Here is a 27,886-nt window from a genome sequence, read left to right on the forward strand (position 1 = left end):
TGTTACAAAAGAGACTTGTGTAGCAAGATGAACATGGAAGGAGGGAGAAGATCTTGAAGTCTGAGTGACATTTTCTTGAAGCTGAACTGATTACAGTTCCATCTTAAAATAATCCTATCAGTCCTTGATGGAATCCATAAGCGTGAATAGCCAGAAGGAACTTTATACCATGGATTAATGTGTTAGAAGAATTTGGTCAAGGGTTTACAGGCCATAAAAATGTTGGTAGACCAAATATTAACAGAACGTATTGGGTGCAGATCATGACAGCATGTTCTTGGGGTAGCTACAGAAGTAGAAAATCAAATGCTTGCCCTCAGGGGACTTTACACTATAGTAGGGAAATTCATTCATTCAATTCATTCATTCATTCAATCGTATTTATTGAGTGCTTACTGTGTGCAGAGCACTGTACTAAGCGCTTGGGAAGTACAAGTTGGTAACAAATCAAAGACTGAAGGGATTAGAATTAATTGATATAGTGTTTGAGTATCTATTGTATGTAGGGTTTTCTCCTAAGCACTTGGGAAAGTACAAGAGAGTGGGTAGACACACTCCCCACCCTCAAGGAATTTACAAGCCAGTAGGGAAGACAAACACTGAAATAAGTTAGATAGGTGGAAAAATAGGTACACAGGGGAGTGAGTGATTAATAGTGTATGTAAGTTGATATGTAGAGGTGCCTGTGAGTGTGTAAGTGTCAAAGTGCTGAGATGGTAATTGGGGGAATGCAATCTAGAAGTCCTGAAGAGAAATCATGACCATAAAGACGGGGAAATTAGAAAATATTCATTCATTCATTCATTCAATCGTATTTATTGAGCGCTTACTGTGTGCAGAGCACTGTACTAAGCGCTTGGGAAGTGCAAGTTTGCAACATAATATATCCCTTAGAGACCTTAGAGACCCAGTTATTCAGCTATTATCCATATCAAAGGGGAAGAAGTGTGAGGGAAGAAGTAGCGTAGGTATAATGTTGTTTGTTGAACCAAGAACACCACTGAAGCCCTGCCTTCAAGCTTCCTCCTCAAGTGAGTCTTGTCAAGTGTCCTCCTACCTTTCTCTACTCCCTGAAATAAAGCCCCAGAGGCACTAATGAGCAATAAAGTAGGAAAAGCAAGAGGTCCTGTCTATTTAGTCTCCACTAATTATAGACTGTTAACCAAATAACCTCACTTAAGAGGGCATCATGACTATGGCATTAGTCCCTGCTCTGCCCCATAATTATAGCAATAGCATGTGTTCAACACTATATCCACTATATCCCAAGGACTATAATAAGTGCTGGGATAGATAGACATAAAACAGGTTGGACAGTCTAAGTAGGGAGAGAACAGGTATTTTATCTCCAATAAAAGATAAGGAAACAAGGAAGGAAACTGAAACACGGAGATGCCAAGAAACTTGTCCAAGATCACAGAGCCAGCAAGTGGCAGAGCCAGAATAAAATCTCAGGTCTTCTGACTCCCAGACCTATGCTCTCTCCACTAGGCTATTGCTCCCAGCGTATTTATCTGTAGGACAGAGTGGAGGTTTTTTTATCTTTATTAGAACCATTTGCTAACCATCTGCCATCACACCGCGCGGCCTTGCTGCTCCCGGAAGGATCCTCTCCTCAGAACGCCCCCATAGACGCCCCCTGCTTCCACCCACCCTCGCCACTTAACCAAACTTGCTAAAGTGCCCCCCATACCCCCCCTTCCCGGTCCGGACCTGACTGACTCTCCCCCCCCTCCCCCGGGAGAAAGGCCCTTGTTATCACCAAGTTACATTAACGACAACCTCATTTGCCTACTCAGCCTTCCCATGCTAGTTGGCTGTTCACTCCTCTCCCCAGGTATCTCTGCTCCCTGACCCCCTTAACAGGTCCACCCTACTCCAGCACATAATAGTTTGTATCTGCTCTCTGTGACATCATTATCTGCCAATTTTATTATTGCCATAGCATGTCAATCGTTAACTACCCCCTGTGATGCCATCGCCGATTTATATCATTGCTACTGTTTTATCGCTTCCGCATATCAGTTGTTAACCTCCCGCTGTACTGTCACTCGCCCTGCTGACCGCACCATGAACTTTCAGTTCCCTTGCTCCCAACTGCCATTCCCATTCCTCACCTTCCCCTTCCCCTCTCCCACCCAGCTTTTCCCCTCCCTCTCCACCACCAAGACCATTCCCCCTCACCCCCTACCAAGGATCCCTCTGTACCAGCGTCTATCCTCCACTCCTCCCTCCCAGCCCCCTCCCTCCCCTCCGCCCCGCCCCCACCCCATCCCAGTTCTCCTTTCCAATCGCCACCCCTCTTCTCACTCTCCCCGCCTAGGCCCCCGCCAACTCATCCCAATCCAAACCCTCCCCACCAATCGCACCCTTCCCCCTCCCTCCCCTCCCTTGACAGCTACTGCCAAGTGTGGCCTCTGGAAACCCCGCTCCGTTTTAAGTAAGATCCCTTTCATCCTGGACCTATTCCTTTCCAGCTCGCTACTCCTCCTCGCCCTAACTGAAACATGGTTGTCTCCGGATGACACGGTCTCTTCTGCTACTCTCTCCAGTGGGGGCCTCTTCTTCTCCCACTCCCCCAGACTCACTGGAAAAGGAGGAGGTGTCGGTTTTCTTCTCACCCTCCAGTGTCGCTTTCGCATTATTCCTCCTCCCCCTTGCCTTTCCTTCCCTTCCTTTGAAGCCCACATTATTCGCCTCTACCACCCCCTCCATATTCTTGTAGCCGTCATCTACCGCCCCCACCCCCGGCCCCACCTCCAACTTCTTTAACGATTTTGACCCCTTCCTCACCTTCCTTCTCTCCTTTTAAATGCCCACTCTGATCCTCGGAGACATCAACATCTACATGGATATCCCTAATGACTCCTCTGCCACCTACCATCTATCTCTCCTTGATGCTGCCAACCTATTGGTCCACCCCACCTCGCCCACTCACCAACTTGGTAATGCCCTCGACCTCATCATCTCCTACCACTGCACTGTGTCCACCCTCACCAACTCTGAAATCCCTCTCTCTGATCATAATCTCACCTGCCTCCTCACTCACACTCCTTTCCCCTGTAAATCCATATTACTCTCTCACAGAGATCTCCGCTCTCTTGACCCCATCCATCTTTCTGAGCACCTCACACCCCACCTCATCTCCCTCTCCTCTCTACCCAGTCTTGATGATCAGATTACTGCTCTCAACTCTACCCTTTCCACTCAGCTAGACTCACTCGCTCCCCTTTCCCTTCACCGCTCTCGTACCACTAACCCACAGCCCTGGATCACTGCCACTGTCCGCCTCCTTCGCTCTTATGCTCGAGCTGCTGAACGCTGCTGGTGAAAGTCTAAACACCATGCCAACATCGTTCACTTCAAGTTTATCCTTTCCTGCTTTAACTCAGCCCTCTCCTCTGCCAGACAAAACTATTTCTCCTCCCTTATTGACACCTATGCCCATCATCCCCGTCAGCTCTTCCGTACATTCAACTCCCTTCTCAGGCCCCCAGTTCCTCCCCCTCCTCCTTCCCTCACCCGCAACGATCTGGCCTCCTGCTTCATTAATAAAATTAAATCCATCAGGTCAGACCTCCCCAAAGTCACTCCCCCCCCCCTTCTCCAACCCCCCGGCTCTCAACACTCTGCTACTCTCCCATCCTTCCCAGCAGTATCTTCAGAGGAGCTCTCCTCCCTCCTCTCAAGTGCTACTCTGGCCACCTGTGCTTCTGACCCCATTCCCTCTCATCTCATGAAATCTCTCGCTCCATCCTTTCTCCCTTCCTTAACTTCCATCTTCAACCGCTCACTCTCCACTTGTTCCTTCCCCTCTGCATTCAAACATGCCCATGTCTCTCCCATCCTAAAAAAACCCTCTCTTGACCCCACCTCACCTTCTAGTCATCGCCCCATCTCCCTCCTACCATTCCTTTCCAAAATCCTTGAATGAGTTGTCTACACGCACTGCCTCGAATTCTCAACACCAACTCTCTCCTCGACCCCCTCCAGTCTGGCTTCCGTCCCCTACATTCCATGGAAACTGCCCTCTCAAAGGTCACCAATGACCTCCTGCTTGCCAAATCCAACGGCTCATACTCTATCCTAATCCTCCTCGAACTCTCAGCTGCCTTCGACACTGTGGACCACCCCCTTCTCCTCAACACGCTATCCAACCTTGGCTTCACAGACTCCATCCTCTCCTGGTTCTCCTCTTATCTCTCCGGTCCTTCATTCTCAGTCTCTTTTGCAGGCTCCTCCTCCCCCTCACATCCCCTCACTGTAGGGGTTTCCCAAGGTTCAGTTCTTGGTCCCCTTCTGTTTTCGATCTACACTCACTCCCTTGGTGACCTCATTTGCTCCCACAGCTTCAACTATCATCTCTATACTGATGACACCCAAATCTACATCTCTGTCCCTGCTCTCTCCCCCTCCCTCCAGGCTCGCATCTCCTCCTGCCTTCAGGACATCTCCATCTGGATTTCTGCCTGCCACCTAAAACTCAACATGTCCATGATTGAACTCCTTGTCTTCCCTCCCAAACCCTGCCCTCTCCCTGACTTTCCCATCTCTGTTGACGTCACTACCATCCTTCCCGTCTCACAAGCCCGCAACCTTGGTGTCATCCTCGACTCCGCTCTCTCGTTCACCCCTCACATCCAAGCCATCACCAAAACCTGCCAGTCTCACCTCTGCAACATCGCCAAGATCCACCCTTTCCTCTCCATCCAAACCGCTACCCTGCTCATTCAAGCTCTCATCTTATCCCGTCTGTACTTCTGCATCAGCCTTTTCTCTGATCTCCCATCCTCGTGTCTCTCCCCACTTCAATCCATACTTCATGCCGCTGCCCATATTGTCTTTGTCCAGAAACGCTCTGGGCATGTTACACCCCTCCTCAAAAATCTCCAGTGGCTACCTATCAATCTGTGCATCAGGCAGAAACTCCTCACCCTCGGCTTCAAGGCTCTCCATCACCTCGCCCCCTCCTACCTCACCTCCCTTTTCTTCCTCCCTCCCAACATCCACCAAGCTAGCTCTCTTCCTCCCTTCAAGGCCCTACTGAGAGCTCACCTCCTCCAGGAGGCCTTCCCAGACTGCGTCCCTTCCTTCCTCTCCCCCTCGTCCCCCTCTCCATCCCCCCGTCTTACCTCCTTCCCTTCCCCACAGCACCTGTATATATGTATATATGTTTGTACATATTTATTACTCTATTTATTTATTTATTTTACTTGTACATATCTATTCTATTCATTTTATTTTGTTAGTATGTTTGGTTTTGTTCTCTGTCTCCCCCTTCTAGACTGTGAGCCCACTGTTGGGTAGGGACTGTCTCTACATGTTGCCAACTTGTACTTCCCAAGTGCTTAGTACAGTGCTCTGCACAGAGTAAGTGCTCAATAAATACGATTGATTGATTGATTGATTAATAGCAAGCTTCACTGCCATAAAATCACACATCTAAACTCGGGACACTGCCCATCTCCTCCCACTTCTTTTTTTTTTTCTCAAAAATCTAATCCTCTTCAGCCTTTCTGCTGCCTTTGACACTGTGGACCACCCCCTTGTCCTGGAAACATTTTCTATCCTTTTCACTGACCATGCCCTCTCCTGATTCTCTTCCTAGCTCTCTGGCCACTCATTCTCTCTTTTTCTTGGGCTCCTCATCTGCCTCCCCCACCCTCTATCTGTGAGAGTTCCTCGAGGTTCAGTTCTGGGTCCTCTTCTATTCTCTTTCTTCACCTACTCCCTTGGAGAGCTCATTCAGTCTCACAGCTTCAACTCCCATCTCTATGCTGATGATTCCCAAATCTACCTCTCTAGCCCTTACCTCTCTCCTCTGAAGTCTCACATTTCCTCCTGCCTTCAGGAAATTTCTACTTGGATGTCCTGCCGGCACCTCAAATTTAACATTTCCAAAACAGAACTTCTCATCTTCTCACCCAAACCCTGTCCTCCCTGTGACTCTCCTATCACCATAGGCAGCACCATTATCCTCCCTGTCTCACAAGCCCATAACCTTGGCATTATCCTTGACTCATCTCCCTCATTCAACCCACATATTCAATCTGTCATGAAATCTTTTTCGTTTTGCCTTCACAACATCTCTAGAATTTGCCCTTTCTTCTCCATCCAAACTGCTATTACACTGATCCAAACACTTATTTCCTACCTTGACTACTACATCAGTATCTTCATTGACCTCCCTGCCTTCTATCTCTCTCCCCTCCAGTCTTTACTTTACTCTGCTTCCCAGATAATTATTCTGAAAGAAAATCAATCCATATCTCCTCACTCCTCAGAAAAACCCTCAAAGGTTGCCCACCCACCCCTTCATCAAGCAGAAATTCCTTACCATTGACTTTTAAAAATACCCAATCAGCTCTTTCCCTCCTACCTTACCTCACCAATCTCCTATTACAACCCATCTTGGGTTGTAATACCTGGCTCCTCTAATGCCAATCTATTCACTGCATCTTACTCTTGTCTATCTCACAACCAACCCCTTACCCATGTCTTCCCTCTGGTCTGGAACTCCCTCAACCTTCTTATCTGACAGACCATCACTTTCCCAACTTTCTAAGCTCTCCTAGAAGTTACATCTCTTCCAAGAGGCCCCAGAATATTTACACATGTAAACTTACATTCTGCTATTCCCTATCCGTAATTTATTTAAATACTTGTGTTCCCTTCTATTAGTCAATTGATATTAACTTATTAAGAGCTTACTGAGCATAGAGCACTGAACTAAGCACTTAAGAGAGTACAACAGACTTGGTAGACATACTCCCTTCCCATAAGGAGTTTAGTAGTCCAGAGGGGGATGCAGACATTAAAATGAGCTAGCAGCATGGACTAGTGGACAGGGGCCTGGGAGTCAGAAGGACTTGTGTTCTAGGCCTGACTCTGCCACTTGTCAGCTCTGTGAACTTGGGCATCACTTCACTTCCCTGAGCCACAATTTCCTCATCTGTAAAATGGGGATTGGTGAATAAATGGTGAGCCCCATGTGGGACAGGGACTGTGTTCAAGCTGAGAGCTTGTATCTACCCCAATGCTCTTTCATTCAGTCATATTTATTGAGTGCTTACTGTGTGCAGAGCACTGTACTAAGCTCTTGGAAAGTACAATTCAGCAACAGATAGAGACAATCCCTACCCAACAATGGGCTCACAGTCTAGAAAGGGGAGACACGCAACAAAACAAAACAAGTAGGCAGGCAAAAATAGCATTGAAATAGATAAATAGAATCATAGCTATGTACACATCATTAATACAATTAATACAATAATAAATATGTACAAATATACACAAGTGCTGCAGGGCAGGGAAGGGGGTAGAGCAGAAGGAGGGAGTACGGGCTATGGGGAGGGGAGGAGGAGCAGAAGAAAAGGGGGGCTCAGTCTGGGAAGGCCTCCTGGAGGAGGTGAACTCTCAGTAGGGCTTTGAAGGGGGGAAGAGAGCTAGTTTGGTGGATGGAGGGAGGGGGGCATTCCAGGCCAGAGGTAGGACTTGGGCCAGGGGTCGACGGTGGGACAGGCGAGAACGAGACACAGGAGGATGGTGGCAGAGGAGCAGTGTGTACGGGCTGGGTGGTAGAAGGAGAGAGGGTGGCAAATGATTTCACAAAGGGAGTGAGTATAGATAGAGAACAGAAGGGGACAAAGAACTGACCCTTGAGGGACCCCTACAGTTAGGGAATGGGAGGGGGAGGAGGTGCCCACGAAGGAGACTGAGAATGAATGGCCAGAGAGATGAGGAGAACCAGGAGAGGACAGAGTCCGTGAAGCCAATGTTGGATAGCGTGTTGAGGAGAAGGGGATGGTTCACAGTGTCACAGGCAGCTGAGAAGTCGAGGAGGATTAGGATAGAGTTGGAGCCATTGTACTTGGCAAGAAGGAGGTCACTGGTGACCTTTGAGAGGGCAGTTTCGGTGGAGTGGAGGGGATGGAACCTAGATTGGAGGGAGTCCAGGAGAGAGTTGGAGTTGAGGAATTCGAGACGACTCGCTCTAGGAGTTTGGAAAGGAAGAGTAGGAGGGAGATGGGGAGATAAATGGAGGGGGCACTGGGGTCGAGAGGGGTTTTTTTTGGATGGGGGAGACACTGGCATATTTGAAGGCAGAGGGGAAGAAGCCATTGGAGGGTGGCTCCCCCTCCCCCCACCTTACCTCCTTCCCCTCCCCACAGCACCTGTATATATGTATATATTTGTACATATTTATTACTCTATTTATTTATTTATTTGTACATATTTATTCTATTTATTTTATTTTGTTAATATGTTTTGTTTTGTTGTCTGTCTCCCCCTTCTAGACTGTGAGCCTGCTGTTGGGTAGGGACCGTCTCTATACGTTGCCAACTTGTACTTCCTAAGCGCTTAGTACAGTGCTCTGAACACAGTAAGCACTCAATAAATACGATTGAATGAATGAATGAATGAAGTTAGGGAGGGGAGGAGGGAAAGGGTGAGAGTTTTTATAAGATGAGAGGGAATGGGGTCTGAAGCACAAGTAGAGGGGCTGGCACTTGAGAGGTGCAGTGCCTACCTAGCACATAGCAAGTGCTTAATAAATACCTTAAAGAATTATGATTTCCTCTTAGTTATTACTCTGGATTATAGATGTTTAGAGAGTTGTGCACTTTCAATGTGCGTCTTTGCCAATTTTTTTACTTGTGAGCCTTTCTTTAAAATAGTATTTGTTAAGCACTTACTATGTGCCCCACACCGGACTAAACGCTAAGTAGATACAAGATAATCAAGTTGGACACAGTCCCTGTCCCAACTGAGGCTCACAGTCTTAATCTCCATTTTACAGATGAGGAAATTGAGGCACGGAGAAATAAATTACCAGACAGATAATTGCTCTCCCCCACTTCAAAGCCTTATTGAAGGCATATGTCCTCCAAGAAACGTTCCCTGACTGAGCCCTCCCTTCTCCCACTCTCTTCTGTGCCATTCATACTTGCTCCTCCATTCATCCTCCCTCCTTTCCCCACAACACTCATGTATTTATCTGTTATTCATTTATCTATTAATTTATTTATATTAATATCTGTCTCCCCCTATAGACTGCGAGCTCGTTGCGGGCAGGGAATGTTTCTGATGTTACATTGTACTCTCCCAAGTGCTTTATACAGTGCTTTGCACACAGTAAGCACTCAGTAAATTTTATTCATTCATTCATTCAATCATATTTATTGAGCGCTTACTGTGTGCAGAGCACTGTACTAAGCGCTTGGGAAGTACAAGTTGGCAACATATAGAGACGGTCCCTACCCAACAGCGGGCTCACAGTCTAGAAGGGGGAGACAGACATTAATTATAATATTTATTTATTTATTTATAATATAATAATAATAATCTGTTCCACAGTCAGCTCCAGGCCATGTTTTTGCTGCCAAAATAGAAAATAGAAATTGTCAACTCTATGGTATTTCCAGTGGCAATGATGGATTTGAAAGCTGGAGAGTGAAAAAACAAGACAGAAAGAACATTGATTCTTTTGAAATGTGGTATTGGAGAAGGCTTTTTTGAATACCACGTACTGCTTGAAAGACAAACAAATGGATTTTAGAGCAAATTAAACCAGAATGGTCTTTGGAAGGCCAAATGACTCCACTTGGATTAGCATATTTTGGACACAAAATCAGGAGGACTAATTGTCTGGAGAAGGTACTAATGCTAGGAAAAGTCCAGGCAAAACATGGAAGAGGCAGACCAGCATCTAAATGGATAGAGACCATAACAATGATAATGGAAGAACCACTAGAAAGGTTGCAGATTATGGCAGAGGACAGGTCGTTCTGGAGAAAGTACATCCATGAAGTCGCTATGAATCAGAAATGACTCAATGGCACTTATAATAATAATAATAATAATAATAATAATAATAATAATGATAATAACAACAATCCCTGGTAACTGAGGCTCAGAAAAATTAAGTGATTTGCCCAAAGTCACAAGGCAGACACGTGGCAGAGCCAGGATTAGAAGTCAGATCCTTCTAACTCCCAGGTCAGTGCTCTTTGAAGGCTAGGGTGGCCATTCGACTGGTTTTCAGTTGTACTATGCCTCACCTGGGCCTAATATGGCCCCCTGCTACTTCCTGTTTGATATTTTTTATTTTAAAGGCCCAGCCCCTAAGGGGATTTCCGAAAAGATGTGTGAAAGGCGTCTGAGGCCAGCTTGGCTGCTCCTTTTATACTGGGGAATAGTGCCCTCTACTGCGTGCTACATTAAAAACAAGATGCTTGCCCGTGCAATCGGAATCTGTCCTAAAGATTTAGGGTCTGGGTTTCGGGTGATGAGGATGCTCACTATGGCTCACCTGACCAACTGGGTGAGATGGTCATTCATGAATAATAATAATAATAATAATAATAGCATTTATTAAGTGCTTACTATGTGCAAAGCACTGTTCTAAGCACTGGGGAGGTTACCAGGTGATCAGGTTGTCCCACGGTGGGCTCACAGTTTTAATCCCCATTTGACAGATGAGGTAACTGAGGGACAGAGAAGTGAAGTGACTTGCCCAAAATCACACAACTGACAATTGGCAGAGCCAGGATTTGAACCCATGACCTCTGAATCCAAAGCCTGTGTTCTTGCCACTGAGCCACGCTACCAGGGTAGCTTTCTCAAGAAGAACTACCTGTAAACCCTAGATTGATGCCTGTGTTGAAAAGCTCCAAATTTGTGCCTGGGCCATATTCTGAAAATTTACCCTAGGAAAGTATTCTCTTTCCCAGCCTTTTTGACCATGTACCTCAGTAGTGTTGACTGTGACACCCAGTCTACAGCCTCTTCTCTCAATTCAAAACACAGTGTCAGATTGTGACAGACACCAAACACCTCACTTTTCCAACCTGTTTTGACTACCATCATCTCTAGAGGGTCTGTTTTATAAAATGGAAAACTTGAGTAAAGAGGTTGGATTTCCCCAAGAGAGCACCCTTTGACCTCTGCACTTTTTCACATGCCCAGGTTCCCAACTATGTAGCCCAGCTGAAATCCTGAATGCCAAAGTTAAGTGCTGAGACATCCCGCTGGCTGACTTGAAGCCCCTTGGCGATTACAGTGTAGAATGGGACATTGGGCCCTCTGCAGACTACATGTGCGATTGGCCACAAGATGTGCTGTAATTGGTTTGTAGGTGTTTTGTAGAGAGGACCTGGACCGCGAGAGAGGGTTGAGATTTAGGTGTTTGGTTTTTACGAATGTCTCAAGATAAAGGTATTTCTGTGTTTTTCCGGTTTAATTGCATTTTCATTTTTTTCTTTCCTCTCCCTTCTGGAGAAAAATCAGAGCTGGCCTCACAGAGCCAAACAGAGGTGGCTGTTCTTCCTGCTGCTGCAATCCTCACACCCACATTTACCTCCAGGTTCTGTTTCCTACTTCATTAGCTGTGTGCACCTACTTTATTTTGCAGCAGGATGTGGAATGGGAGTTGTTTGCCAAGTTGAAGCTCAGCTATACCATAGATTGGACTTGTGAACACCCCCGTGTGGTTTCTCTTTTTGACACTTCTGCAATGGACATGCAGAAGTTTGAAATCCCCACTACCCTCTGGCAGGCTCTGTGGGACCACACACCACAGGGGGTGGAAATTGGAGCTTCTTGCCCAGTGTTGGGGGGTGTAATTGCCAGATGTTTGGGCTCCCGATTGTTATTCTTCCCCTACCTTCAGGTAACCCCACCCTTGGAGTTGCAAAGGATTTTCCTTTCTCAAAGTGTCACGTTGTTTGTCTAGACGCCTAAATGCCAAGGCAACTGCGGGTCCGGCATTCTCCCCACCAGCTTATCTCCATGCAGAGGGCTCTACACTCTTTCTCCCGTGATTTTTCATGGCTCACCTCAAATGGGGGCCCTTGGCTCTGTAGTGAGGGAAAACAAGAAGAGGTCCTTATTGAAAGTCTCTAACCCAGCCCATTCACCTACCAGTAGCTAAGGGATAATGTCATTCACTTGTTGGGGTCATTTAGCAACCCAGGGCCTGGGTGTGTGAGGTGCAGTGCAACATGCTATACAATGACGAACAAAGCTCCTGAGGCTTCTTCCAGGCCTGCAAATAGGGGATATTCTTTGCTTTGGATGGTAGCTTGGCTGGTTTCCTATTAGCACTTGCTAATAGGAAATCCCACCGCTTTTACATTTTACAGATGAGGTAACTGAGGCACAGAGAAGTGAATTGACTTGCCCAAGGTTACACAGCAGACAAGTGGCAGAGCCAGTATTGGATCCCATGATCTTCTGACTCCCAGGCCCATGACTCCACTGGGCTTTGCTTCTTCCCAATAGAATTGATTGTGCCATCCTCACAGTTACCGCAAGATTTCATAATGATTGACCTTACTACAATGACTACCCAAAGCATTAGCCACTTATTGGAGAGTGTGGCTGAGTGCTACCTTGACTGTAGCTTTCTGAGGAGCAATATTCACTTACAGCCGAACCGTAGTCCCTCATGATGGTCTGGCTTCCTTCAGGTGTCCCTGCTTTAATTTAGCTGCTATTATTATTGGTCTTTTAAAAGACCAGTGTTTGTCTTGTACCATACGGGATGTGGTTGCGATCATTTGCTCTCCTTCTTGGGCCTCCCAAGATAGTGATTTGAGCAGGGTTCAGTGGGGCATGTTCTTGGCATTCCGCTCTCGTCCCTCCCCAGAACCAGAGGCAGGGGCTGGGGACCTCAGAATAGGTAAGAGGAGGCCAAGCTATTGGTGGCCCAGGAAGCCCCTCTCCTCTTCAGATTTCCCAGAGCCTGCCCCCCAGCATAGAAAGACTTCATTAAAAGTTAAAATACCTCTGCACAAGTGATGTGTAAAGGAAAATAGATGCATTTTCCTAGAAGCTATTGCTTTCATTGCCCACAAAAGCTAAAAAGCATTCCTCCAAAGCATTGCAATTCAAAACTGACAGGTCTGTCTGCCTATAAATAAGGAGCTGGTATCAGCCGCGGAGGGAGAGGTGATAGGAATTGAATGACACACTGGGTTTTCTGAGTGGCTGGGCTCCTAGAAGCTAGAGTAAGATGGCAGAGGGATGGTAGCTAAGGAGAGAAGGCCCCAAATGTGGGGCTCGGCAGAAGATAGCAGCAGCAATCTTTGTTGAAGGGACCTAGACCTAGAATCTGCCAAGGCCAGCATCGACCCCCACAGGCTGTTGCTAACAGATGCAGGCCCAAAGAAGTTCGAACCTGTGTAGGTCCAGCCTGATCCCTAGACTTCCTTGCAGTCAGGAAGGGAAATGGCAGACTGGACCTTCCATAAGCCTGGGTGATAACCACTCATCCCTAGATCTTCTCACAAGGATCACCATTACTGGGTATAAGTTTCAGCATCTTTAATAATAATAATAGTATTTGTTAAGCACTTACTTTGTGCCAGGCACTGTTCTAAGTGCTGGGGTGGTTACAAGCAAATCAGGTTGGACACATTCCTTGTCCTGCATAGGGCTCACAGTCTTAATCTCCATTATATAGATGAGGTAACTGAGGCACAGAGAAGTGAAGTGACTTGCTCAAGGCCACCCAGCAGACAAGTGGCAGAGCTGGGATGAGAACCCATGACCTTCTAACTCCCAGTCCTGTGTTCTATCCACTATGCCATGCTGCTTCCCATATAAAGAGATGGCCAGTGGAGTAGCTTGGGTAATTTGCAATCTTGATAATCATGTCTTAGAGACTTGAGAGGTGGCTACACTTGGAAAATGTAATTACAGATTTGGCACAGAGGAAAGTACTTGGCCCAGGAGAATAGGGTGACCTCTTTCTCTGTTCAAACCAGGACAAGTCACAAGCCCTTTCTGAACAAGTAGACTATCAGCCTTGCACCTACCCAGAAATTGTGAAGAAACCAATCCTAAATATTTTTCCTTTCATGCCAGTCATCTGCAGTCTCATTTATGGGTCCCAGAATCCAGTTATGGATAAATTGGGTCCCTTTCAGTGGATTCTAGGCCGGCAGGCATTTAGGTTGGGACAAAGAGGAAAGAGGAAAGTAGTTTTTATAGTTCACATGGGATCCCTGATCATTCGGATAGTCACATAATATTCTGATTCATCCCAATTTTAGCCAGGATGAGCTCCTGCAGGTAAATAGGTAGGACAAAATCTGTTGGAAAGAGACCCGGGCCTCCGAGCTGGAGGTTTCTTAATTTGCCCCAAGCAGGTGGGCTCCCTTCAAGTTAGAAACCACTTTGATGGGGTATCAGTGTGTTCCCAGCCCTTCCAAACATTCTGCTAGGGTAGTCTGGGAGTGGATCAGAGGGTAGATTAATTCACTGGTTCCTGGGCTGCCAGAGATGAGTAATAATTTAGTTTGGCAATCAGGACTGGAGCAGGTCCTTGTGGCATAACAGAGGGGACTGGAGAGGTACAGGAAACCTCCATCTACACTCACTCCCTTGGTGAACTCATTTGCTCCCAAGATCATCTCTACACGGATGATACCCAAATCTGTATCTGCTCCCCTGTTCTCTCTCCCTCCCTCCAGGCTTGCATCTCCTTCTGCCTTCAGAACATCGCTACTTGGATGATCTCGCACCACCTAAAATTCAATATGTCCAAGACAGAGCTCCTTATCTCAACAGCGTGGCTCAGTGAAAAGAGCCTGGGCTTGGGAATCAGTGGTCATGGGTTCTAATCCCGGACCCACCACTTGTCAGCTGTGTGACCTTGAGCAAGTCACTTGACTTCTCTGTGTCTCAGTTACCTCATCTGTAAAATGGGGATGAAGACTGTGAGCCCCACGTAGGACAACCTGATAATCTTGTATCCTCCCCAGCGCTTAGAACAGTGCTTTGCACTGTAAGCGCTTAATAAATGCCATTATTATTATTATTATTGTTATTATCTTCCCTCCTAAACCCTGTCCTCTCCCTGACTTTCCTGTCACTATAGATGGTATTATCGTCCTTCCCATCTCACAAGCCCACAACCTTGGTGCCATCCCGGACTCTGATTTCTCATTCACCCCACGTATCCAATCCATTCATTCAATCGTATTTATTGAGCACTTACTGTGTGCAGAACACTGTACCAATCCATCAACAAACCCTGCCGGTCTCACCTTCACAACATCATCAAGATCCACCCTTTCCTCTCCATCCAAATTGCTACCACATTAGTACAATCACTCATCCTATCTTGACTGAATTACTGCATCAGCATCTTTTTTGAACTCCCAACCTCCTGTGTCTCCCCACTTCAGTCTATACCTCACTCTGCTGCCTGGATTATCTTTCTAAAGAAACGTTCTGGGCAGTCAACCACTATATCAAGCAAAAGGTTCTAAGGAAACCTCCAGTCAACTGCCATATCAAGCAAAAACTCCTCACTATTGACTTCAAAGCTCTCCATCTTGCCCCGTCTTACCTCATCTCCCTTCTTTCCTTCTACACCCCAGCCCACACACTCTGCTCCCCTGGTGCTAACCTTCTCACTGTGCCTCATTCTTGCCTGTCCCACCATCAACCCCTGGCTCACGTCCTACCTCTGGCCTGGAATGCCCTCCCTCCACAAATCTTCCAAAAAATCACACTTCCCCCCTTCAAAGCCCTATTGAAGCTCACCTCCTCCAAGAGGCCTTTCCAGACTAAGCCCCCCTTTCCCTCAGCTCCCCCTCTCCTCCACGTCACCCCGACTCACTCCCTTTGCTCTACCTCCCTGCTCCATAGCACTTGTGTGTATATGTACATATCTGTAATTCTATTTATTTATATTAGTGCTATTGATGCCCGTTTACTTGTTTTGATGTCTGTCTCCCCCCTTCTGGACTGTGAGCCCATTGTGGGCAGGGATTGTCTCTGTTGCTGAATTGTACTTTCCAACCACTTAGTACAGTGCTCTGCACACAGTAAATACGATTTAATGAATGGATGAAACATTGTGCTGCAAAGTAAGTTGTCTAGTTGCTTGGTGCTGATTGGTGACTCTTGAGTGATTACAGCCAGGTTCACCTGGGGGAGGAGTCTGTTTGCTGAGAGGGAGTCATGATCACTTCTTTGGGCTTGTCACTGTCTGTCTTCAGACTGAAGCCTGCTTTTACAGAACAGCTTTGCCTTCCTTGTCTCTCTCCCCATTGGATAGCCTTCTAGCAATCAGACCTCGGGTCAGGAGCCTGTAGGACTACAAACAGGAAAGCAGATTTTCCATTGGATTTCACATTCTTTCTTGCTGTTAATTTGCTGCTAGTTTTTTTTCTAGTGGCTCACACTAATTTTTTTAGTTCCTGGTCATTTGAATATGTACAGAGCTAATGTAGAAATTCAGAGGTGGTCTATCCCCATCCTCCGGCTTCATTCACATGGTACAAATGAGGCAAAGCTATTAAAGACACTGGGGATAAAGTTCCATAGGCTCCCACCCAACTGCAGCCCTTTCTATCAGAAAGTTATCTGATACTCTGAGTTGTGTGATCTGCTCTTTGGATTTCACACCTTACTGGAAGGAACAGACTGTTCCACTGAGGATCTTCTGGGAGCTGAATAAATCCATCTGTAGTCCCATCTTTTTTCCTATGAATCAATGCCTTACCGTGTGCTGCCCGGATTATCTTTGTCCAGAAACGCTCTGGGCATATTACTCCCCTCCTCAAAAATCTCCAGTGGCTACCAATCAATCTGCACATCAGGCAGAAACTCCTCACCCTGGGCTTCAAGGCTCTCCATCACCTCGCCCCCTCCTACCTCACCTCCCTTCTCTCCTTCTACAGCCCACCCTGCACCCTCCGCTCCTCTGCCGCTAATCTCCTCACCATACCTCGTTCTCGCCTGTCCCGCCATCGACCCCCGGCCCACGTCATCCCCCGGGCCTGGAATGCCCTCCCTCTGCCCATCCGCCAAGCTAGCTCTCTTCCTCCCTTCAAGGCCCTACTGAGAGCTCACCTCCTCCAGGAGGCCTTCCCAGACTGAGCCCCTTCCTTCCTCTCCCCCTCGTCCCACCTCCATCCCCCATCTTACCTCCTTCCCTTCCCCACAGCTCCTGTATATATGTATATATGCTTGTACATATTTATTACTCTATTTATTTATTTATTTTACTTGTACATATCTATTCTATTTATTTTATTTTGTTAGTATGTTTGGTTTTGTTCTCTGTCTCCCCCTTTTAGACTGTGAGCCCACTGTTGGGTAGGGACTGTCTCTATATGTTGCCAACTTGTACTTCCCAAGCGCTTAGTACAGTGCTCTGCACACAGTAAGCGCTCAATAAATACGATTGATGATGATGATGATGAAGGAGAGTTTGTGTACGTCAGTGAAACTTAGAGTTATGCCATTGAGAGATATTCTCTCGTCAGGGTTACCCAAAATGGAAAGATCTAAGCCTAAGTGTCAGGCAAAGTTGATTCATCTGTGCTGGGTAGAGGAGGCATGGGAAAGAGTCATGGGATGGTCAAGTGATCAAAATGTTGATCAAAGACAACGACAGAGACTAAAGTGTTTACTGTGCAGAAGAAGGCAATGGTTAACCATTTCTGTATTTTTTACCAAGAAAACAAAAAAAAGATATACACACCAGAATGAAGAAGACAGGATGTTCTGGAGTGAGTATGTCCATAGAGCCTTTATGAATTGGAAACAACTCGATGGTACCTGAAAATGAAAATAATAGATTAGCAAGAGTGACATGAAAACACTCAACAACCAGATGCACACGATTTAGGTATGCTAAGCCAGGCATATAGTGTGACATAATGGCATCATATTGAATATTTTCAGAAATCCACCCCAAACTAGATTGTTTGTCCAGTTACACAGATTTAATTCAGGTTGCTGTCCCACAAGGATCACAACCTAATTTAGGTTAAATAAACAGACAGACCAATAACAGTAGCAAAACAATTTCAACAAGCCAAGATAAAAATGTATCACAAATTATTTAAAACAATGAATTGACTTAAGGGAGCAGTGTGGCTTAGCAGATAGACCATGGCCTGTGAATCAGAAAGACCTGGCTTCTAATCCTGGCTCAACCATTTGTCTGCTGTGTGACCTTGGGAAAATCACTTAACTTCTCTAAGCCTCAATTACCTAATCTGGAAATGGGGATTAAGATTCTGAGCCCCATGTGGGACATGGACCTGTTTATTTGTATCTACCCCAGTGCCTGGCCCATGGTAAGCACTTAAGGAATACCATTTTTTTTAAATGAAATATTTAGGCTTGTGGAACAGAGATTGTCTGATCTGATTTTTATTGTATCTACCCTAGTGCTGAACACAGTACTTGGCAAATGGTAAGTGCTTAATCAATATCTCATAATCATCATCACTATTAATATCATTATCATTATCAGCAGCAGCAGCATTATCATTTTCCTACCAGCTCCTCAACTCCTCCTATATTTCCCAGATCCATTATTCTGTTACCATACCGTCTCTACATTTACCTTCTCACCTCATCTCTACAGGATGATTGTCACCTTCCCAGAACTTTGCCTGAGCCCACACCAGGGGCACCTCTACGTCGCCCAGGGGAGGAGCGAGATAAAAATTCCATGTCTCTCTCAAAATAGATGCTTCTCTCTCTCAAGGCCCTGCAGAACCCAGGGCCCTTCCCTTGTCTCTGCTTCCTCTCATTACCTTCCTTTCCCAGTCCCATAAAATGAGATGACTGCAAGTTCCTTAAGGGCAGGAATCTTGCCTACTTACTCTACTGGACTTGCCCAAGCTCTTAGACCAGTGCTCTGCACACAATGATTGACTGCCTGATAGCCTCAGACAAATTAAGTGGATCCAGAGCCTTGGGGCTACTGGGCATGGGTGAGAGCAGCACATGAAGCCTAAGGGGTATGGATGAGGTGGCAAGCTAGAGGGTTGTGGTTGGATAGTGAAATGTCAGAATTGGTGAGGTTAGAGAGGGAGCACTGTCTAGAGGTGATCAGAGCTAGTATGTGCCTGAACTGACTTGTAGCTGGAGTGTGGTGAAGCAAGAATCTCAAAAATCTCCAGTGGCTACCAGTCAACCTACGCATCAAGGAAAAACTCCTCATGCTTGGCTTCAAGGCTCTCCATCACCTCGCCCCCTCCTACCTCACCTCCCTTCTCTCCTACTACAGCCCAGCCTGCACCCTCCGCTCCTCTGCCGCTAACCTCCACAATGTGCCTCGTTCTCGCCTGTCCTGCCGTCGACCCCCGGCCCACGTCCGACCCCTGGCCTGGAATGCCCTCCCTCCGCACATCTGCCAAGCTAGCTCTCTTCCTCCCTTCAAAGCCCTACTGAAAGCTCACCTCCTCCAGGAGGCCTTCCCAGACTAAGCCTCCCTTTCCCTCTGCTCCTCCTCCCCTCCCCATCACTAACTCGCTCCCTCTGCTATACCCCCCTCCCCACCCCACAGCACTTGTGTATATTTGTTCATATTTATAATTATATTTATTTTATTAATGATGTGTATATATCTATAATTTTATTTATTTATATTGATGCTATTGATGCCTGTTTACTTGTTTTGATGTCTGTCTCCCCCCTTCTAGACTGTGAGCTCTTTGTTGGGCAGGGATTGTCTCTGTTGCTGAATTGAACTTTCCGAGCGCTTAGTATAGCGCTTTGCACACAGTATGCACTCAATAAATACTATTGAATGAATGAACTCTCCCAAGCGTTTAGTACAGTGCTCTGAGAGCACAGTAAGCGCTCAGTAAATATGATTGACTGTTATAACTCTTCTCTGTTATATCCTTGTTTTCCCTCTTGCTCCCATTCTTTGTAAATAATTTTTGAATGCCCAGTTTCCCTGGAGATTAAGTTCCTTGAGGGTAGGCTGCGAGTGTTTGCTTCCTCCCGAGTGGTTTGCACTCAGCAGCCAATCAATAAATGCCATTAACTTGCTGATTTACTGACAGGGCGGGACGCTGAGCAAAAGCGCCTCAATTCTGCGCACGCGGAAAGCGCTCTCCATTGCCCAATCCTATAGGCCTGGGGATGAAAGTTGGGTAGGTGAGGGAAACGTGCTCTTCTGCGCTGCACGCGCACACGGAACAGTCTGCCGCCGCGACCGTTTTTGCGCAGGCGTACGAAGACAGAGCAAAAAAAGAGTGCGCTCAAGTATAAAATCCCGTAGACGTCAAGTCGAAGAAGCCCGCGGCAGCAGAACGAGTTTGAGGAAGGAAGTAGTTTTAAGTTCGGCACCAAGGAAGCGGTGAGGGTATGTGTGTATACTGCATATGCGGACGTTTCCTCACACCTTTCCCTTTCCCCCTATCCAACCCTCCCCAGTCTGAGGTATCCGATACCCTGAGAGAGCTAACTGTCTTTCCTTTCCTGCGGCGGCCACTGCGGTAGCAACTGCAGTTAAGGGGTGAGGTGATTGTCGTGGGTTTGCGGCTTTGTCTGAGTTGGCTCACTGCATTTTTGCGCCTTGATCTGAGGTGATTTTTCGATCCATTTTTTGCGGCTTGATCCGAATTGAATAAGGGTTTTTTTTTCGGGTTGGTCCGAAGTGATTTTCATTGCGGCTTTTGAGATGAATCTCGTTGTGTTTTCATCGCTTTGACTGAGGTGATCGTCACTGCGTATTCGCGGCTTGATCTGAGGTGATTTTCGTTGCGTTTTGGCAGCTCCGGCTGAGGTTGCGTTTTCGCGGTTTGTTCTGAGGTGAAATTCGTTTGAGATTTCCCGGCTTTGAGTGAGGTGATTCTCGTTACGTTTTCACGGTTCGTTCTGAGGTGAATTTCGTTTGCGATTTCCCGGCTTTGAGGTGATTCTCGTTGCGTTTTCGCGGTCTGGACTGAGGTGATTCTCATTGCACTTTCGCGGTTCCGAAGTGAATCTCGTTGCAATTTCGCGGCTTGATCTGAAGTCATTTTCGTTGCGTTTCCGCGGCTTGATCTGAGGTGATTTTCATTGCGTTTTCGCGGCTCGGACCGAAGTGATTCACATTGCATTTTGCCGGTTCTCAGGTGATTCTCGTTGAGTTTTGGCGGTTTGTTCTGAAGCAATATGGGAGTGGAAGGCGGAGGCTCCTTGAAGAAAGCTGGGAAGGGCTTTGGGTTCAGCCGTAAACTTTCGGGAGATGGAGAATCCTCCATCTTGGAACGGTGTTAATTTACCGTGTGAATTAACTCTCCAATTATCCTTCCCCGGAGCTGTTGCCCACCTACGCCCACCTTCCTTCTTTCTGTATCTTGAAGAATTCTCCTTTGGAGACTACTTTTCGTAAACTCACAGATCTGGCAAAACTTTAGTCCTAGCCTCCATAAAACTTCAGGTTTAAAGGGGAGAAATAACATCAGTCAGTGGTATTTATTGAGCTCTTTACTGTGGGCAGAGCACTGTACTAAGGTCGAAGCCCCCCAGGGCACATTTCCGGGGCCCAGCGGGGCAGACTCACTGGGCGAGCACCTGAAGTGTATGCGGGGGCACTGGGCGTAGACAAGTTAGAAAGAAAGGCCCCGTTTAGGCTGGATATAAACCGGCCCCCGGACGTTTGCCTTCCATAGGGCCTGAGGGCAATTCTTGCACCCCCACATTTCCTGCCCTTTGTTCCCCTCAAGCCAACGCCCTGCCTCCAATCCAACATGCGCATGTGCTCCCTCTCTCTCATACTCACCCCCCACCCCACACGTGTGCATCTGGGAGTCAGAAGGTCATGGGTTGCTATATATGCAGAGAGCTACTGTTTTCTATTCTTGGGCACAGGTGAATTGGTTTAGTGGCCAGTGTTGCTATGACCTTCCAAACATTAAATTAAGCGTTTATGTTTGATTCTCCTACCACAAAAATAATAATCGGGGGGGTTGGGATGAATTATTAGAGAAGCAGCATGGTCTAGTGGAAAGAGAACCTTACCTGGTCTCTCCCCTTTTTAGATTTTGTGCCCCAGGTGGAATAGGGGCTGCATTCCATCTAATTACCCTGTATCTACACCAGAGCTCAGCGCCGGTGCTGCCAGTGGAAATCCCCAGGCAGACAAGTCCTGCAGGGAACTCCTTCTCTTGTCCTCTCCCTAGTAACATCATTTAACATCACCATCACCTCGCCCCCTCCTACCTCACCTCCCTTCTTTCCTTCTTCAGCCCAGCCCACACCCTCCGCTCCTCTGCTGCTAACCTCCTCACTGTGCCTCGTTCTCGCCTGTCCCGCTGTCGACCGCCGGCCCACGTCTTCCCCCTGGCCTGGAATGCCCTCCCTCTGCACATCCACCAAGCTAACTCTCTTCCTCCCTTCAAAGCCCTACTGAGAGTTCACCTCCTCCAGGAGGCCTTCCCAGACTGAGCCCCCTCCTTCCTCTCCCCCTCCCCCCGCCCTACCTCCTTCCCCTCCCCACAGCACCTGTATATGTTTGTACATATTTATTACTCTATTTTACTTGTACATATTTACTATTCCATTTGTTTTATTTTGTTAATATGTTTTGTTGTCTGTCTCCCTCTTCTAGACTGTGAGCCCGCTGTTGGGTAGGGACCATCTCTATATTTTGCCAACTGGTACTTCCCAAGCACTTAGTACAATGCTGTGCACACAGTAAGTGCTCAATAAATACGATTGAATGAATGAATGAGTTTAACAAGCCCATAACTTGTGTGGCTCTTTGCACACCAACATCAAGATTTTTTTAACTATTCTTGGGAAAAAGGCTGTCAACTCCTATTTTAAACTTTATTATTGATTACAGGTAAAAATGTCAGAAGCAGACCGTATTGCCAAATTGCTTCGAGCTGTTCTACAATCCAATAAGAATGGAGTTGCCTTGCCCCTGCTACAAAATGAATATAAATTGTTGACTGGAGAGTGGATCCCATTCAGTCAGCTCGGCTATTCCACGTTGGAGGAATATCTGAAAAGTATACCATCTGTTGTCAAATTAACTGTTAGCTCTGGAAAGGTAAGAGGATAGTTGCTCATTCATGTCTTTCACAGCTGACTCAGGTGGTAAATTTGCTAGGTTAACAGCTGGGTGGAGAAGCACGGCATGGCCTTAAAATAAGGCCCCCCCACCAGAGCAATACCAAACTGAGGGCCACATTACGCTCAGGCAGGGAGGTTGGTTCGGGGACACACCTAATAACAATAACAGCACTCACTATATGCCAAGCACCATACTAAGCCCTGGGACAGATACAAAATACTCAGGTTGAACACAGTCCTAAGCTCTTATCTAAATTGGAGGGGGAAAAATTTAGTCCTCATCTTTTTTTACAGAGGCACAGGGAAGTTCAGTGATGCCCAAGGGGTTCCAGTATGCTTAGGGAAGAAGTCATAGATGGGGCTAGACAAAATTGGCCCCCTGGGACATATTATCCCCAGCCATCATCATCAGTATTTCTTGAGTGCCTACTCTATTAAATTAAATGGAGGAGATAAATTTAAATGATTTACAAATGGTGGGAACAGGAAGAAGAACCAGTATATAGTACATAGTAGGTCACATCTAAGTAGGAGAGAGCTTAATAATTAATAATATTTATTAGGCAACTACTGAATGCTAAGTAGTAGCAGCAAAAGTGTTTATTGAGCATCACCTGGATGCCATGTATTGTTGAAGTACATCGGCAAGGTATGTGTTTCTGGCTGCCTTTAAGGAAGTTAAATTCTGACAGGAGAGACAGACACAAAAATATTTTCAAAAGGGAAGCAGCATGGCATAGTGGAAAGATCACAGCCTTGGGAGTCAGGACCTGGGTTCTAATCCTGACTTCACCACTTGTCTGCTATATGACCATGGGTAAATCATTTAACTTCTCTGTACCTCAGTCACCTCATCTGTACAATGGGGAGTAAGACTAAGAGCCCCATGTGGGACATGGAGTGTTTTTTCAATCCATTGATTTTTGTATCTACCCCCAGCACGTAGTACAGGGCTGGACATATAGTAAGTGCTTAAATTCCATTTTAAGTAATTGTACAATTGAATAAACATGCAGAAGTGAGGATAGGAATGCCAATTTGTACAGCAGTAATGGGAGTAGTGAGTGCATAGTTGTGTGTGCATACTTGTTATGTGTGCATAACCCAGCCTGCATACTTCACTCCTCTAGTGTTGACCTTCTCACTCTGCCTCGGCCTCGCCTGTCTCTCTTCTGACCCCTGGCCCACATCCTGCCTCAGGCCTGGAACACTGTTCTTCCTCAAATCTGGCAGATAGTTACTCCCCCCCCCTCCTTTCAAAGACTTATTGGAGGCACATCTCCATGATGCCTTCTCAGACTAAGCCCCACTTTTCCTCACCTCTCACTGTCTTCTACATCACCCTGACTTATTCCCTTTGCCCTCCACCAATCCCCACAGCATGTGTGTGTGTATAATTTTATTTATTCTGATGTCTGCCTCCCCCCCAACCCTAGATTGTGAGCTTGTTGTGGGCAGGGACTATCACTGTTTATTGTTGTATTTGTACTTTTCCCAAGTGCTTAGTATGATGCTCTACACACAGTAAGTGCTTAATAAATATGATTGAATATATATTCGAGTGGCTGTTGGGTTGACACCACTTGGGGTTTGGGGATTAATCAGAGAAAACGTCTTGGAGGAGGTAGGAATGGAAAAAGTATATAAAAATGTGGAGAGCTTTGGCCTGGTGTATTTGGATAAAAGAGGGAATTCCAGGCAGGGGTAATGGCTTGAAGAAGGGGTTGGAGGCAAGAGAGTTGAGAGAGAGAGAGAGACGGACAGACAGAAGGTGAACGTGAGAGTAGCAAAGTCTGTGAGCTGGACATTTAGTGGGTGAAGAGAGCTGTCATGCAAGAACGTGAAAGCTGGTGGAGGATCTTGAAGCCAAAGGTATGAAACTTCTGCTCCAATGTGAAGCGACACTGGTAACCACTGGAGGCTCTTTAGTGGAGAGACATTTTGAACAACCTAGAAGATGGTCCGGGCACAGTGGATTGTATAAACTCCCCAGTAGTTAATATTGAAATTGTTAATGTTGAAATAATGTCCATATCAGAAGAAAAAACAAACCTTTACAGTCGTTGTCCATGTTAAGCCTGCATCAGATACGTTTGATATCTGAACCCCAGAGCTGTGGCTTGGTATTCCCAAGCTCACTGTAGGACTGCTTCTACAATCCTCTCCTTAGTTGCACTCCCATCTCCCCCTTTCTCAGTTTCAAGCAAATTGCTACCAGTGTCTGCAATGGAATGCTTTTAAAAAAAAGGCACCTGGAAGTTGAAGGCAGCTTGAAGTTCAAGACGTGTGTGTGTGTGTGTGTGTGTGTGTGTAGGTTGGAACACTTGGATCTGCACCCCAGCGAGAGCAACATCTGTCCAAAACCCTAACCCTCTGTTCCCACCGATAGTGTTTATGAGTTTTGAAATTGATTTTTAGAGCATAACACGTACATAGGGTGCATAATGTGATTTTTATTGAGCTTTAGAAGAAGACAGTTACTTGTCATGAGGAAACTCGAGTCATTTTCTTGATTTTCTTCCTTTTCTTGAGTAGACCATTTGCTTAGCTATGACTTGCAAGGAAACTGAAAATATTGCTCAACTTGTGGCACGGCAAAAGGATTCAAAAAAGAAAACTGGCCAAAAGGACAAATATCAAATGAAAATAAAGCAGCCCACTGCACTGGTCATGCCAGAAGGTAACCCATTCAACTTATAGGTTGATCACTAAACTTTGTTGTCATATGTAAATATAGCTGTTGTCATTATTGGTGCTAAATCAAAATCTTTGGAGGATAAATGTGATGGGTAGTGTGAACATCCCTTAGATTGAGCTATAAACATTAAATTGCAGGTTTCTGAAGGCTTTGTGACCCTCATGAATATCATTGTTCTGTAGGCCCAATTTGCTTAGGCCTTTTCCTGGTTGAGAAAATATGGCAGGTTCTCTTGGGGGATAGGTGAGGAATTCTATTGTGCTGAAAAATCTTTGCATGTGAAAATGGTAATTTTGGTACTCAAACTAATCAATCAAAGATATATATTGTCCACCTACTGTGTGCCGAGCAATGTATTAATGAAAATAAAGCCTTTAGTATTTAGAAGATGGGGAAGTTTAAAGGTCAAAAATCCATGCCAAAGACTTCTATGAACTGAATTTATGGAATAGAACCTCTTTTGTATTTCTAACTTTTCAGCAGAACCAAAAAAAACATTGAGAAAACTAGAATTCTCTGGAGAAGCTGAAAAATACTATGGAAAGTCAGAGTCAAAGAGTCATGTTCTTGGACACGAGGTGACAGAAGGTGGTTCAGTGCAAAATAATGTTTACATGATTCAACACAACAAGAGCATGGTCAACAAGTAAGTGGTTTTGGGGTGTGATGTGAAATAATTTAGCTCAACTAATCTAACTTTGCATTAATTGAGGCAAATAATTTTCATTCCAGGTAAGAAAATGCTTTTGTTTATAAAGAGTGTCAGGTTCGTATGCAAAAGTGAATTATTCCAAAGATTTTGCCACTTCTCCCAGTGCTGGTGTCTGCTGGTAGGGAGTCAGACACTCCATTTATAGTCGTTCAAGTCACTAAGGCCATTAGTGTATTCCTTTGCCTTCCAGGGAATGACTTGGACATGACAAAAAATAGAAGAGTCCCAGTTGAAAGCCGTGGACTACTACTGTTATTAAAACATTTGCAGGGCAGTTATATGTAGAGTGGTGAATGCTAGTAGCTGTACTGTGTAATGTTTGGAAATTGATGGGGATCAGGGCCTGCACGCAGCGGGGGATCAGGGCCTGGAGGCAGAGGGGTACCCGGGCCAGTAGACGGGGTACCAGGGCCGGTAAGCAGAGAGGAACCAGGGCCGGGAGCCAAATGAGCACCAGGGCCGCGAAGCGCTGTGACAAGGTCAGGGAGGCAGAGAGCGGCGAGGATCGGGAGAAAGAGGGGGACCAGGGCTGGTAGACAGTGCGACCAGGGCCGGCAGTCAGAGGGGTACCTGGGCCGGGAGACAGTGGGCCTATGGCTGAGAAGCCGAGGGGAACCAGGGCCGAGAGAATGGGCGTGGCCAAGTCATAGAGGCAGAGGCCGGCCTGGGCCAGGACTTTGAGGGGGTCCAAGGCAGGGAGCCAGATTGGGACCAGGGCCGGGAGGTAGAGGGGTACCTGAGCCGGGAGGCAGAGGGGGACTAAGGGCGAGAGGCGGTGGGGGATCAGGACAGGGAGGCAGAGGGGGACCAGGGCCTGGAGGCAGACGGCAGTACCAAGTCAGGGAAGCAGAGGGGCACCAGGTCCAGGAGACAGGGGCACCTGGGCTGGGAGACAGGGGGACCCGGGCAGGGAGGCAGAGGGATCCCAGGGCTGGATGGCAGAGGGGTATCTGGGCTGGGTGACAGGGGGACCAGGGCAGGGAAGCAGTGAAGTACCTGGGCCGGGAAATGGGGACCAGGGCCAGGGGAATAGGGGGACCTGGACCGAGAGGCAAAGTGGTACCTGGGCCGGAAGACAGGGGGACCCGAGCCGGGAGGTTGAGGTAACCCGGGTCCAGGACGCAGGGATGGACCAGGGCCTGGAGGTAATAATAATAATAATGATAATAATAATAGTAATAATAATGGCATTTATTAAGCGCTTACTATGTGCAAAGCAGTGTTCTAAGCGCTGGGGCGTTACGAGGTGATCAGGTTGCCCCCGCGGGGCTCACAGTCTTCATCCCCATTTTACAGATGAAACTGAGGCTCAGAGGAGTGAAGTGACTTGCCCAAGGTCACACAGCTGACAAGCGGTGGAGTTGGGATTCGAACGCCTGACCTCTGACTCCAAAGCCCGGGCTCTTGCCACTGACCCACACTGCCTCTTAATACTGTACTATAGAATACTGTAAAATACGACATATTATCCCATTCCCAAGCGCTTAGCACAGTGCTTTACACACTGTAAGCGCTGCATAAATAAATACGATTGAATGAATGAACGATATAGTCCCCAAAGCTCTATCTTCAGCCCTAGAGAGCACGGCGCCTGCCCAGTCGAAGCCCGTGGGTGGGTGGGGGGAGAAGGGACGGAGCTCTGC

The 27,886-nt window shown here is 46.7% G+C and overlaps 1 protein-coding gene across 1 annotated transcript; it reads left to right on the forward strand.

Moving 5' to 3' along the window:
- The first annotated feature begins 973 nt into the window (after positions 1 to 973).
- On the forward strand, positions 974 to 27,576 carry LOC119947923. Its single transcript, XM_038769574.1, has 9 exons — positions 974 to 1,031; positions 10,116 to 10,324; positions 11,735 to 11,883; positions 14,058 to 14,076; positions 20,048 to 20,131; positions 22,601 to 22,810; positions 25,369 to 25,513; positions 26,012 to 26,177; positions 27,540 to 27,576. The coding sequence occupies exons 1-9, from the start codon at positions 974 to 976 to the stop codon at positions 27,541 to 27,543; spliced, it is 1,044 nt and encodes a 347-aa protein (XP_038625502.1). The 3' UTR covers positions 27,544 to 27,576.
- Positions 27,577 to 27,886: the final 310 nt, after the last annotated feature.

Source organism: Tachyglossus aculeatus, chromosome X4 (assembly GCF_015852505.1).
Source record: "Tachyglossus aculeatus isolate mTacAcu1 chromosome X4, mTacAcu1.pri, whole genome shotgun sequence".
Lineage (NCBI taxonomy): Eukaryota > Metazoa > Chordata > Mammalia > Monotremata > Tachyglossidae > Tachyglossus > Tachyglossus aculeatus.

Bases quoted from the DNA above. Each gene is read 5' to 3' on its own strand.
- LOC119947923 (XM_038769574.1), top strand. From the start codon at position 974: ATGTTGTTTGTTGAACCAAGAACACCACTGAAGCCCTGCCTTCAAGCT. The intron at 20,132-22,600 runs GTATGTGTGTAT...TATTGATTACAG, and splicing joins GCACCAAGGAAGCGGTGAGG to GTAAAAATGTCAGAAGCAGA. The intron at 25,514-26,011 runs GTAACCCATTCA...CTAACTTTTCAG, and splicing joins TGCACTGGTCATGCCAGAAG to CAGAACCAAAAAAAACATTG.